Genomic DNA, 14,953 nt, shown 5'->3' with positions numbered 1-14,953 from the left:
AGAGAGAGAGGAGGAGGGGGGGGGGGGGGGCCAGGTGGGTCCTCAGGGGTGTTTTTGTAAAGATATTGGTACTTGGTTATGTACATTGAATTGCTGATTTTACTATTTGGGAGAGCTATTATTTTTGTTATGGCAGTTGCCATTTAGTTCATATATTATTTATTTATTTGTTAAAATACGGTCACGGTTATTTATATTGTTTTGCTGTTGTAAAAAGGGGAAAAACCTTTGTACTGTTTTGTTTGGCCGAAAAAGTTGAATAAAATATATTATTTAAAAAAAGTTACTTTCGAGCTGTCTGCCTAAGCAAAAAAGATAATGCCTGTAATTCTCTGAAAGCTTTGAATTGTCTACGAATTGCCTTTTAAATGACTTTCAAATTGTAATCAAGCGACTACAAATAAAACAATTCTTTTTGGCATCTGAGAAGTTTATACTGCAAATTTCTGCTGAGTTCCAGTATTCGCAAAGTGCTACTGATAACCGAATAGCAGAGATAATATAAATTCCTTCAACTTTACGCAGTCGAATAATACTAGGAATCGAACAACTTGGCATAGTCCAGAAATATTACAAATCTTACAACTTGTCGTATTGCGCCAGGACTTTGATTCATCAACTAAGCTTCCCCCAAACTTGGCGTAGTTCAACAAGTTAAGATCCCATAAATTACAAGATTCTTATAAGGGGCGACCTGATAGAGGTTTACAAGATTATGAGGGGCATGGATAGAGTGGATGGGCAGGCACTCTTTCCCAAGGTGGCGGGGTCAGTCATCAGGGGGCATAGATTTAAGGTCCATGGGGCAAAGTTTAGAGGAGATGTGCGAGGCAGTTTTTTTTACACAGAGGGTGGTGTGTCTGGAACGCGTTGCCACAGGAGGTTGTGAAAACAGATACATTAACGGCGTTCAGAAGGCATCTTGACAAACACATGGATAGGATGGGTATGAAGGGATATGGTACAAGGAAGTGCTGAGGGTTTTGGCAAAGGTTGGTATCATGACCGGTACAGGCTTGGAGGGATGAAGGGCCTGTTCCTGTGCTGTATTGTTCTTTGTTCTTGTATTTTGTTGCAAATTTCTGATTTTATGTCATTTTCAGCATTTACTTATATCTCTACAGGAGTTAACACTAAATGGTTGTCAAATATAGCAACAACTTATATTGTAACGTCCCTACCTATTGATTTCCCTATTTCTTTTACTTTGTTATTATTGTTTTTGGTCCATGGACCTTTATTGGAAACACACCTTTAAGTCAAGCAAGGGAAGTGAGGAACTCAAAAGTTTCAAAATAGTTCACTGAGCTATGAAGATTTTGATTTTGAACAGAAGAACTCAGACTTTATGGCACCCAAGAGATTGGAGGGATTTGGTTCGATTGGTTGACTGGTGGCTAATGGATTAACCAGATACTGTATTCTGCCCAGCATCAGACAGCGATTGGGTCTTACCAGGTGGGGCTTTTTCAGAGAACCCAAGGAAAAGCTCATGGATTCTGAGAGGAGAGTAAGAAGTCTTACAACACCAAGTTAAAGTCCAACAGGTTTATTTGGAATCACAAGCTTTTGGAGCGTAGCTCCTTCATCGGGTGAGTGGCTCTAACGTTACATCTAGGTGGATCCCCAGGCGGACATCAGGAGTGGAAGCAGCCTCCTACCGTTCCCACCCTGTGACATGGTCCCCTTTGGTGGCTGTCCTCTAGAGTGACCGGAACCTGGATGGGTCCAGCAGTCACTCGTGTGTCCCAGGTGCCGTGGTGCCACCCTGTTCTGTCCGCTGCCCATCAGATGCGCCAGGGACAGGAGAGGGTGGATTCCAAAGTCCTGTGGTGTTCCGGCACCACCTCTGCGGGGGTCACCAGCACGGGCCCCATCACCTCCTCCTCCATTGAGGTGCCTGATGGCCCCCGAGCTACTCTTTGGGACGGGATTGCTCAGAAACATTTCCATTAGATCGCACCCAAAAAATTTGGAATAGAGAGGAACAGCACATTAAGGCTACCATCAGCCCCGTCAACAGTTCAGAGTCAGCCTGAATAATAATTGGAGTCCCAGATGGAACAGCTGCCACTCAGGGAGTCTTACGCATTGGTCAATATTTCAAACTGCTCCAGCACCATCCCAGGCTCTGTCCTATCTCAATGGCAGGATAGAATCAACAGAGGCTGCAGTGGCTTCACCATTTGCCACATTCCTTCCACTCTCGTCTGGTTTGAACTGCAGAACGCTTTCTACAGTTGATGTAGCTTTACAATATTAGACAGAACCAGGCCATTGAGCCTATCAGAGACTTTTATTTTAAATAATATTTTATTCAGGTATTTGAAAATGTTTATAACAGTAACATAAACATTGACATCAACATGGTAAAATAAACATTTCCCCGCCCCAGCCCAATCTTCATGCACCTCAACCATACAACAACAATTCAAGACCCCCCCCCTCTTTGGAATACTGCACCTGCTGACATTTTAATTTTCCCCGAGAAAGTCGACGAACGGCTGCCACCTCCGGGAGAACCTTAACATTGACCCTCGTAAGGCAAACTTTATTTTCTCGAGACTGAGAAACCCAGCCATGTCACTAACCCAGGTCGCTACACTCGGGGGCTTCGAGTCCCTCCACATTAACAAGATCCGTCTCCGGGCTACCAGGGAGGCAAAGGCGAGCCTATCAGAGACTTGTGCTCCTAACTCGCTACAATTCAGTCAGTGCAGCTCCACTCTCCTGTTCACCCCTCAGACCCTTGAATATTCTTTCTGTGATAACCCTCACAAGGACCATGGGGATCACTGATTGATCTCCCCGATGGTTTTGTAGAATGGACTGGGGCTCATTAGTGGGACCTTCCCAGACCTGGACTGACAGTTCCCGATTGTCCTGGGATGGGATATTTGTGTTGTGAGTTGCGGTAGCGGCTTTATTTTCAGTTTAAAATAAACCAGTGTGGCCTTTAACTCCATGCCGCCTGGAATTATTACATTGGCGATGAGGATCAAACACTGGATTGTGAGCTACCTTTTCAAAACTCCCCGACGACAACTCTGGTAAGCAACAAAGGAAAAAGAAAATCCCCGGCAATGCCCTTGTTTGGGAAGCTCAAGCCTGATGATATGGATCTGGACGACTGGCCCCGGTATTGCGAATGCATGTGCTACTTCTTCCGCACCATAGAAGGGGATGGTAGACATAAAGTAATCCTTTGACAGCCTGTGGGTTTTCAGCATTATTAAGAGTTTAACTTACCCTGCAGCCCCTGACACTAAAACGTTCAATTAGCTTGTGTATCGAGTAAAGGACCAGACAACACAAAGCTGCCCGTAATCCTCCAGCGTTGCCGATTCAACATGGCTGTGAGGATCGCTGGGGAGCCCGTGACAGAATTCCTGGCTAGATTAAGGAAGCTGGCTGAATACTGCGAGTTTGGCCCATCCCTGTCCGAGATGCTACGTGACCGTCTAGTGTGTGGGATCAATAATGGCTCAATACAAAAATAAATTGTTGACAAAACCACCTCAAAAGGGCTCCAGAATTAGAACTATCCTTGGAGAACACTGGGAAAGGGGCCCAAGAACTCCAAGGGATGATGGACAATAACATTCTCAAGCTGAGGGAGGGAGAACCCTCATACAGAAAAGCCAGCAGTCCCAGAATGACCTACGGAGCACCATTCATTTTTGGGGCTCATTAATTATTATGGGAAATTCACCCCGAATCTCGCAACCCTGCTGGCTCCCCTGCATCGATTGCTGAAGAAAGGCCAGCTGTGGGAATGGGCTCAGCCACAATAAGAAGCTTTTTCAGAGGTGAAGGAGCAACGATCGTCTTCAAGATTATTGACCCATTTCGACCCCACCAAACCGTGCTGCTCACTTGACACCTGGCCTAAAGGCACGAATGACGGGACGGAATGCTCCTTAAGCAAGGAGTCAGGAGGGCTAAAAGGGGTCACGAAAAGTCATTGGCAAATAGAGTTAAGGAAAATCCCAAGGCTTTTTACACGTACATAAAAACCAAGAGGGTAGCCAGGGAAAAGGTTGGCCCACTGAAGGACAGGGGAGGGAATCTACGTGTGGAGCCAGAGGAAATGGGCGAGGTACTAAATAAATACTTTGCATCGGTATTCACCAAAGAAATTGATGGATGTTGAGTCTGGAGAAGGGTGTGTAGATAGCCTGGGTCACATTGAGATCCAAAAAGGCGCGCTGTTGGGCGTCTTGAAAAATATTACGGTGGATAAGTCCCCAGGACCTGATGGGATCTACCCCAGAATATCCCAGGAGGCAAGAGAGGAAATTGCTGAGGCCTTGACAGAAATCTTTGGATCCTCACTGTCTTCAGGTGATGTCCCGGAGGACTGGAGAATAGCCAATATTGTTCCTTTGTTTAAGAAGGGTAGCAAGGATAATCCAGGGAACTACAGGCCGGTGAGCCTTACGCCAGTGGGAGGGAAATTACTGGAGCGAAATCTTCGAGACAGGATCTACTCCCATTTGGAAGCAAGTGGTTGTATTAACGAGAGGCAGCACGGTTTTGTGAAGGGGTGGTCGTGTCTCACTAACTTGATAGAGTTTTTCAAGGAGGTCACAATGATTGATGCAGGAAGGCAGTGGATAGTGTCTATATGGGCTTCAGTAAGGCCTTTGACAAGGTCCCTAATGGCTTCTGGTACAAAAGGTGAAGTCACACGGGATCAGAGGTGAGCTGGCAAGATGGATACAGAACTGGCTAGGTCATAGAAGGCAGAGACTAGCAATGGAAAGGTGCTTTTCTGATTGGAGGGCTGTGACTAGAGGTGTCCGCAGGGATCAGTGTTGGGACCTTTGCTGTTTGTAGTATATATAAATGATTTGGAGGAAAATGTAACTGGTCTGATTCGTAAGTTTGCAGACGACATAAAGGTTAGTGGAATTGCGGATAGCGATGAGGACTGTCAGAGGATACAGCAGGATTTAGATTGTTTGGAGACTTGGGCGGTGAGATGGCAGATGGAGTTTAATCCGGACAAATGTGAGGTAATGCATTTTGGAAGGTCTAAATACAGGTAGGGATTATACAGTGAATGGTAGAACCCTCAAGGGTATTGAAAGTCAGAGAGATCTAGGTGTACAGGTCCACAGGTCACTGAAAGGGGCAACACAGGTGGAGAAGGTAGTCAAGAAGGCATACGGCATTGCTTGCCTTCATTGGCCGGGGCATTGAGTATACAAATTGGCAAGTCATGTTGCAGCTATATAGAACCTTAGTTAGGCCACACTTGGAGTATAGTGTTCAATTCTGGTCGCCACACTACCAGAAGGATGTGGAGGCTTTAGAGAGAGTGCAGAAGAGATTTACTGAGATGTTGCCTGGTATGGAGGGCATTAGCTATGAGGAGAGGTTGAATAAACTTGGTTTGTTCTCACTGGAACGAAGGAGGTTGAGGGGCGACCTGACAGAGATCTACAAAATTATGAGGGGCATAGACAGAGTGGATAGTCGGAGACTTTTTCCCAGAGTGGAGGGGTCAATTACTAGGGGGAATAGGTTTAAGGTGCAAGGGGCAAGGTTTAGAGTAGATGTACGAGGCAAGTTTTTTACGCAGAGGGTAGTGGGTGCCTGGAACTCGCTGGCGGAGGAGGTGGTGGAAGCAGGGACGATAGAGACGTTTCAGGGGCATCTTGACAAATACATGAATAGGATGGGAATAGAGGGATACGGAGCCCGGAAGTGTAGAAGATTTTAGTTTAGACGGGCAGCATGGTCGGCGCAAGCTTGGAGGGCCGAAGGGCCTGTTCTTGCGCTGTACTTTTCTTTGTTCTTTGTTATCATGTTCGCCTCTTGGACGCTTGTCGCAGCCGAGCGGAATTACACCTAAATTGAAAAGGAGGGGACTGCCCCCAGTATTCGCGTGCAAGAATTCCACCATACATTTATGGCCACGCTGTTACAGTGCTGACAGACCACAAGCCCATGAGAGGGCTGTTTAAAGGGGACAGGGCAATTCCTCCCATTGCTTCCATGCTGATTCAAAGCTGGGCGTTACTATTGGCTTTGAATATGTTCCTGAGCACCGTCCTTTGGCGAGGATTCCCCACATGAATGCTTTGAGTCGCTTCCTCCTCCCGACCAAGCCACCGATGCCCCCAATGGCCAGCAAAGTCATAGCCGCCCTGCAATTTCATAGAATTTTTTTTCATAGAATTTACAGTGCAGAAGGGGGCCATTCGGCCCATCGAGTCTGCACCGGCTCTTGGAAAGAGCACCCGATCCAGGGTCAACACCTCCACCCTATCTCCATAACCCAGTAACCCCACCCAACATTAAGGGCAATTTTGGACACTAAGGGCAATTTATCATGGCCAATCCACCTAACCTGCACATCTTTGGACTGTGGGAGGAAACCGGAGCACCCGGAGGAAACCCACGCACGGGGAGGATGTGCAGACTCCGCACAGACAGTGACCCAAGCCGGAATCGAACCTAGGACCCTGGAGCTGTGAAGCAATTGTGCTATCCACAATGCTACCGTGCTGCCCGGGACTTATTTATGGACTTATTGCCGATCACAGCATTCTGAATCAGGGCCTGGACCCAGATGGACCCCCAGTTGTCCCGTGTCAGGCATATTATTTTGTACCGGGCTCAGCACCACGCCTTGCCAAACGATCTGAGGACTTTCACGACCAAAATTGCATCCCAGAGCTGGCCGAACTGCTCTCAGTTGCTCTGGACCCATGGATCCCATCTCCCCTGCCGTTGCCACTGGCACCGGCCTCACAGGTCCAGGAACCCCAGGACACCTAGATGGTGGACGCGGAAACCTCAGACTCAGACATGGAAATTCATACTGCATCTGTCACGCATGTGCCCACTCACTCAAATCCAAATCCCGCTGGAGCATCTCTGAATCCTCCTCACAGCTCACCCTCCCACCCAACTTTGTATCATATACAAATTTGCAGATACTACGTTTAACTCCCTTGTCCAAATCATTAATATAAATTGTGAACAGTTGGGGTCCTTGCAGTACCCCAATAATCACTGCCTACCGATCGAAAAAAAAAATTATTCCAGTCTTTTACTTCCTGTCGGCTAACCAGCTTTCTGTCCATCTCATGGGTGGGAACTGATGGATGGGGATGGATGGATGGAGATGGATGGGGATTGGTGGATGGAGATGGGTGGATGGAGATGGGTGGATGGGGATTGAAGGATGGAGATGGATGGGGACTGACGGATGGGGACTGACGGGTGGGGATGGGTGGATGGGGATTGGTGGATGGGGATGGATGGGGATGGGTGGATGGAGATGGAGCTGGATGGGGATTGGTGGATGGGGACTGACGGATGGGGATTGGTGGATGGGGATTGGTGGATGGGGATGGATGGGGATGGGTGGATGGAGATGGAGCTGGATGGGGATTGGTGGATGGGGACTGACGGATGGGGATTGGTGGATGGGGATGGATGGGGATTGGTGGATGGGGACTGAAGGATGGAGATGGATGGGGATTGGTGGATGGGGACTGACGGATGGGGATTGGTGGATGGGGATGGATGGGGACTGGTGGATGGGGATTGGTGGATGGAGATGGGGATGGATGGGGATTGGTGGATGGGGATTGGTGGATGGAGATGGGGATGGATGGGGATTGGTGGATGGAGATGGGGATGGATGGGGATTGGTGGATGGGGATTGGTGGATGGGGATTGGTGGATGGAGATGGGGATGGATGGGGATTGGTGGATGGGGATTGGTGGATGGAGATGGGGATGGATGGGGATTGGTGGATGGAGATGGGGATGGATGGGGATTGGTGGATGGGGATTGACGGGTGGGGATGGGTGGATGGGGATTGGTGGATGGAGATGGATGGATGGGGGTGGATGGGGGATTGACGGGTGGGGACGGGTGGATGGGGCAGATGCTGAATGGGAATAGAAGCGAGCGGGTGTTTCTTCGCTTGATGCCCATGAGGAGGCGGCAGGAATGGGAGTGATAAAAACTTCACTTCACTAAGAGCCGAGTCCCGCGGCGCTGAGAAACTCACCGCCTTCCCCAAGCTCCGGCGGACGGCTGTGCGACTCCCGCGGTCCCCATGGCAACACCCCCCCCGCCCCGCCCCTCCCGCGGTCACCATGGCAACGCCCCCTCCCCGCGGCCCCTCCCGTGGTCCCCATGGCAACACCCCCCCGCCCGCGGCCCCTCCCACGGTCACCATGGCAACACCCCCCCCGCCCGCGGCCCCTCCCACGGTCCCCATGGTAACTTTCTCTGTCCAGGCGGCGATGGCGGGCGGGTGGCTGGAGGCCGCGAGGCGAGAAGTCCATTTGAGTGAGGTAACCGGGAATGGAGCCGGGAATCCCGGGAATGGAGCCGGGAATCCCGGGAATGGAGCCGGGAATCCCGGTAACCGGGAATGGAGCCGCGAATCCCGGTAACCGGGAATGGAGCCGGGAATCCCGGGAATGGAACCGGGAATCCCGGTAACCGGGAATGGAGCCGGGAATCCCGGTAACCGGGAATGGAGCCGGGAATCCCGGGAATGGAGCCGGGAATCCCGGGAATGGAGCCGGGAATCCCGGTAACCGGGAATGGAGCCGGGAATCCCGGGAATGGAGCCGGGAATCCCGGGAATGGAGCCGGGAATCCCCGGTAACCGGGAATGGAGCCGGGAATCCCGGGAATGGAGCCGGGAATCCCGGGAATGGAGCCGGGAATCCCGGTAACCGGGAATGGAGCCGGGAATCCCGGGAATGGAGCCGGGAATCCCGGTAACCGGGAATGGAGCCGGGAATCCCGGGAATGGAGCCGGGAATCCCGGGAATGGAGCCGGGAATCCCGGGAATGGAGCCGGGAATCCCGGTAACCGGGAATGGAGCCGGGAATCCCGGGAATGGAACCGGGAATCCCGGTAACCGGGAATGGAGCCGGGAATCCCGGTAACCGGGAATGGAGCCGGGAATCCCGGGAATGGAGCCGGGAATCCCGGTAACCGGGAATGGAGCCGGGAATCCCGGGAATGGAGCCGGGAATCCCGGTAACCGGGAATGGAGCCGGGAATCCCGGGAATGGAGCCGGGAATCCCGGGAATGGAGCCGGGAATCCCCGGTAACCGGGAATGGAGCCGGGAATCCCCGGTAACCGGGAATGGAGCCGGGAATCCCGGTAACCGGGAATGGAGCCGGGAATCCCCGGTAACCGGGAATGGAGCCGGGAATCCCCGGTAACCGGGAATGGAGCCGGGAATCCCCGGTAACCGGGAATGGAGCCGGGAATCCCGGGAATGGAGCCGGGAATCCCGGGAATGGAGCCGGGAATCCCGGTAACCGGGAATGGAGCCGCGAATCCCGGTAACCGGGAATGGAGCCGGGAATCCCGGGAATGGAACCGGGAATCCCGGTAACCGGGAATGGAGCCGGGAATCCCGGTAACCGGGAATGGAGCCGGGAATCCCGGGAATGGAGCCGGGAATCCCGGGAATGGAGCCGGGAATCCCGGTAACCGGGAATGGAGCCGGGAATCCCGGGAATGGAGCCGGGAATCCCGGGAATGGAGCCGGGAATCCCCGGTAACCGGGAATGGAGCCGGGAATCCCGGGAATGGAGCCGGGAATCCCGGGAATGGAGCCGGGAATCCCGGTAACCGGGAATGGAGCCGGGAATCCCGGGAATGGAGCCGGGAATCCCGGTAACCGGGAATGGAGCCGGGAATCCCGGGAATGGAGCCGGGAATCCCGGGAATGGAGCCGGGAATCCCGGGAATGGAGCCGGGAATCCCGGTAACCGGGAATGGAGCCGGGAATCCCGGGAATGGAACCGGGAATCCCGGTAACCGGGAATGGAGCCGGGAATCCCGGTAACCGGGAATGGAGCCGGGAATCCCGGGAATGGAGCCGGGAATCCCGGTAACCGGGAATGGAGCCGGGAATCCCGGGAATGGAGCCGGGAATCCCGGTAACCGGGAATGGAGCCGGGAATCCCGGGAATGGAGCCGGGAATCCCGGGAATGGAGCCGGGAATCCCCGGTAACCGGGAATGGAGCCGGGAATCCCCGGTAACCGGGAATGGAGCCGGGAATCCCGGTAACCGGGAATGGAGCCGGGAATCCCCGGTAACCGGGAATGGAGCCGGGAATCCCCGGTAACCGGGAATGGAGCCGGGAATCCCCGGTAACCGGGAATGGAGCCGGGAATCCCGGTAACCGGGAATGGAGCCGGGAATCCCGGGAATGGAGCCGGGAATCCCGGGAATGGAACCGGGAATCCCCGGTAACCGGGAATGGAGCCGGGAATCCCGGGAATGGAGCCGGGAATCCCGGGAATGGAGCCGGGAATCCCCGGTAACCGGGAATGGAGCCGGGAATCCCGGTAACCGGGAATGGAGCCGGGAATCCCGGGAATGGAGCCGGGAATCCCGGGAATGGAGCCGGGAATCCCGGGAATGGAACCGGGAATCCCCGGTAACCGGGAATGGAGCCGGGAATCTCCGGTAACCGGGAATGGAGCCGGGAATCCCGGTAACCGGGAATGGAGCCGGGAATCCCGGTAACCGGGAATGGAGCCGGGAATCCCGGGAATGGAACCGTGAATCCCCGGGAGCCGGGAATCCCCGGTAACCGGGAATGGAGCCGGGAATCCCCGGTAACCGGGAATGGAGCCGGGAATCCCGGGAATGGAGCCGGGAATCCCGGTAACCGGGAATGGAGCCGGGAATCCCGGGAATGGAGCCGGGAATCCCGGTAACCGGGAATGGAGCCAGGAATCCCCGGTAACCGGGAATGGAGCCAGGAACCCCGGTAACCAGGAATGGAGCCGGGAATCCCCGGTAACCGGGAATCCCCGGTAACCGGGAATGGAGCCGGGAATCCCGGTAACCGGGAACAAAGAACAAAGAAATGTACAGCACAGGAACAGGCCCTTCGGCCCTCCAAGCCCGTGCCGACCATGCTGCCCGACTAAACTACAATCTTCTACACTTCCTGGGTCCGTATCCCTCTATTCCCATCCTATTCATATATTTGTCAAGATGCCCCTTAAATGTCACTATCGTCCCTGCTTCCACCACCTCCTCCGGCAGCGAGTTCCAGGCACCCACTACCCTCTGCGTAAAAAACCTGCCTTGTACATCTACTCTAAACCTTGCCCCTCTCACCTTAAACCTATGCCCCCGAGTAATTGACCCCTCTGCCCTGGGGAAAAGCCTCTGACTATCCACTCTGTCTGTGCCCCTCATAATTTTGTAGACCTCTATCAGGTCTCCCCTCAACCTCCTTCGTTCCAGTGAGAACAAACCGAGTTTATTCAATCGCTCCTCATAGCTAATGCCCTCCGTACCAGGCAACATCTTGGTAAATCTCTTCTGCACCCTCTCTAAAGCCTCCACATCCTTCTGGTAGTGTGGCGACCAGAATTGAACACTCTACTCCAAGTGTGGCCTAACTAAGGTTCTATACAGCTGCAACATGACTTGCCAATTCTTATACTCAATGCCCCGGCCAATGAAGGCAAGCATGCCGTATGCCTTCTTGACTACCTTCTCCACCTGTGTTGCCCCTTTCAATGACCTGTGGACCTGTACTCCTAGATCTCTTTGACTTTCAATACTCTTGAGGGTTCTACCATTCACTGTATATTCCCTACCTGCATTAGACCTTCCAAAATGCATTACCTCACATTTGTCCGGATTAAACTCCATCTGCCATCTCTCCGCCCAAGTCTCCAGACAATCTAAATCCTGCTGTATCCTCCGACAGTCCTCATCGCTATCCGCAATTCCACCAACCTTTGTGTCGTCTGCAAACTTACTAATCAGACCCCTGATCCCGTGTGACTTCACCTTTTGTACTAGTCTACCATGAGGGACCTTGTCAAAGGCCTTACTGAAGTCCATGTAGACAACATCTACTGCCCGACCTACATCAATCATCTTAGTGACCTCCTCGAAAAACTCGATCAAGTTAGTGAGACACGACCTCCCCTTCACAAAACCGTGCTGCCTCTCACTAATACGTCCATTTGCTTCCAAATGGGAGTAGATCCTGTCTTGAAGAATTCTCTCCAGTAATTTCCCTACCACTGAAGTAAGGCTCACCGGCCTGTAGTTCCCGGGATTATCCTTGCTACCCTTCTTAAACAGAGGAACAACATTGGCTATTCTCCAGTCCTCCGGGACATCCCCTGAAGACAGCGAGGATCCAAAGATTTCTGTCAAGGCCTCAGCAATTTCCTCCCCAGCCTCCTTCAGTATTCTGGGGTAGATCCCATCAGGCCCTGGGGACTTATCTACCTTAATATTTTTTAAGACACCCAACACCTCGTCTTTTTGGATCAAAATGTGACCCAGGCTATCTACACCCCCTTCTCCAGACTCAACATCTACCAATTCCTTCTCTTTGGTGAATACTGATGCAAATATTCATTTAGTACCTCGCCCGTTTCCTCTGGCTCCACACATAGATTCCCTTGCCTATCCTTCAGTGGGCCAACCCTTTCCCTGGCTACCCTCTTGCTTTTTATGTACGTGTAAAAAGCCTTGGGATTTTCCTTAACCCTATTTGCCAATGACTTTTCGTGACCCCTTCTAGCCCTCCTGACTCCTTGCTTAAGTTCCTTCCTACTTTCCTTATATGCCACACAGGCTTCGTCTGTTCCCAGCCTTTTAGCCCTGACAAATGCCTCCTTTTTCTTTTTGATGAGGCCTACAATATCACTCGTCATCCAAGGTTCCCGAAAATTGCCGTATTAATCTTTCTTCCTCACAGGAACATGCCGGTCCTGTATTCCTTTCAACTGCCACTTGAAAGCCTCCCACATGTCAGATGTTGATTTGCCCTCAAACATCCGCCCCCAATCTATGTTCTTCAGTTCCCACCTAATATTGTTATAATTAGCCTTCCCCCAATTTAGCACATTCATCCTCGGACCACTCTTATCCTTGTCCACCAGTACTTTAAAACTTACTGAATTGTGGTCACTGTTACCGAATTGCTCCCCTACTGAAACATCTACCACCTGGCCGGGCTCATTCCCCAATACCAGGTCCAGTACCGCCCCTTCCCTAGTTGGACTGTCTACATATTGTTTTAAGAAGCCCTCCTGGATGCTCCTTACAAACTCCGCCCCGTCTAAGCCCCTAACCGGGAATGGAGCCGGGAATCCCCGGTAACCGGGAATGGAGCCGGGAATCCCCGTAACCGGGAATGGAGCCGTGAATCCCCGGTAACCGGGAATGGAGCCGGGAATCCCCGTAACAGGGAATGGAGCCGGGAATCCCCGGTAACCGGGAATGGAGCCGAGAATACCCGGTAACTGGGAATGGAGCCGGGAATACCCGCTAACCGGGAATGGAGCCGGGAATCTCCGTAACCGGGAATGGAGCCGGGTATGCCCGGTAACCGGGAATGCAGCCGGGAGTAACCGGGAATGGATTCAGGCATCCCCGGTAGCCGGGAATCCCCGGTAACCGGGAATGGAGCCAGGAATCCCCGGTAACCGGGAATGGAGCCGGGCATCCCCAGTAACCGGGAATGGAGCAGGGCATCCCCGGTAACCGGGAATGGAGCTGTGAATCCCCGTAACCGGGAATGGAGCCGGGAATACCCGGTAACCGGGAATGGAGCCGGGCATTCCCGGTAACCGGGAATGGAGCCGGGAATCCACGGTAACCGGGAATGGAGCCGGGAATACCCGTAACCGGGAATGGAGCCGGGAATACCCGTAACCGGGAATGGAGCCGGGAATCCCCGCTAACCGGGAATGGAGCCGGGAATCCCCGGTAACCGGGAATGGAGCCGAGAATCCCCGGTAACCGGGAATGGAGCCGTGAACCGGGAATAGAGCTAGAAATGTAGCCGAGTCCGGAATGGAGCCAGGAACCGGGAATGGAGATGGGAACCGGGAATAGAGCCGGATTCACCCGGTAACTGGGAATAGAGCTGGGAACCGGGAATAGAGCCGGATCCACCCGGTAACCAGGAATAGAGCCGGGAACCGGGAATAGAGCCAGATCCAGCCGCGAACTGGGAATAGAGCCGGATCCACCCGGTAACCGAGAATAGAGCCGGATCCACCCGGTAACCAGGAAAAGAGCAGGGAATAAAGCCGTGAACAGGGAGGTTATGCTGCAATTGTATAAGGTGTTAGTGAGGCCACACCTGAAGTATTGTGTTCAGTTTTGGTCTCCTTACCTGAGAAAGGACGTACTGGCGCTGGAGGGTGTGCAGAGGAGATTCACTCGGTTAATTCCAGAGTTGAGGGCACTGCATTACGAGGAGAGGTTGAGTAGACTGGGACTATACTCGTTGGAATTTAGAAGGATGCAGGGGAATTTATAGGAAGATATAAAATTATGAAGGGAATAGATAGGATAGGTGCGGGCAGGTTGTTTCCACTGGCGGGTGAAAGCAGAACTCGGGGGCATAGCCTCAAAATAAAGGGAAGTACATAGAACATAGAACATAGAAAATACAGCACAGAACAGGCCCTTCGGCCCACCATGCTGTGCCAAACCTTTGTCCTAGATTAATCATAGATTATCATTGAATTTACAGTGCAGAAGGAGGCCATTCGGCCCTTTGAGTCTGCACCAGCTCTTGGAAAGAGCACCCTACCCAAACTGAACACCTCCACCCAACACCAAGGGCAATTTGGACATTAAGGGCAATTTATCATTAGCCAATTCACCTAACCCGCACATCTTTGGACTGTGGGAGGAAACCGGAGCACCCGGAGGAAACCCACGCAGACACGGGGAGGACGTGCAGACTCCGCACAGACAATGACCCAAGCCGGAATCGAACCTGGGACCATGGATCTGTGAAGCAATTGTGCTATCCACAATGCTACCATGCTGCCCTTAAGAACAAATAAATCTACACTATATCATTTTCCCGTAATCCATGTACCTATCCAACAGCTGCTTGAAGGTTCCTAATGTTTCCGACTCAACTACTTCCACAGGCAGTGCA

At 52.3% G+C, this 14,953-nt stretch overlaps 1 protein-coding gene across 7 annotated transcripts in view; it reads left to right on the top strand.

The window, feature by feature from the left end:
- The first annotated feature begins 8,261 nt into the window (after positions 1 to 8,261).
- Positions 8,262 to 14,953, top strand: part of LOC140387046 (uncharacterized) — a 262,462-nt gene continuing 255,770 nt past the window's right edge. For all 7 annotated transcript variants that reach the window (XM_072470055.1, XM_072470052.1, XM_072470056.1 and 4 more), the window contains exon 1: positions 8,262 to 8,325. In XM_072470055.1, the coding sequence (XP_072326156.1) occupies positions 8,275 to 8,325 (51 nt within the window). In that variant the 5' untranslated portion in view covers positions 8,262 to 8,274. The remainder of the gene's footprint in view (positions 8,326 to 14,953) is intronic.

This window comes from Scyliorhinus torazame, chromosome 12, assembly GCF_047496885.1.
Source record: "Scyliorhinus torazame isolate Kashiwa2021f chromosome 12, sScyTor2.1, whole genome shotgun sequence".
Taxonomy (NCBI): domain Eukaryota; kingdom Metazoa; phylum Chordata; class Chondrichthyes; order Carcharhiniformes; family Scyliorhinidae; genus Scyliorhinus; species Scyliorhinus torazame.
Note: the sequence above shows the minus strand (reverse complement) of the source record. Positions and strands in the feature narration are given on the sequence as shown.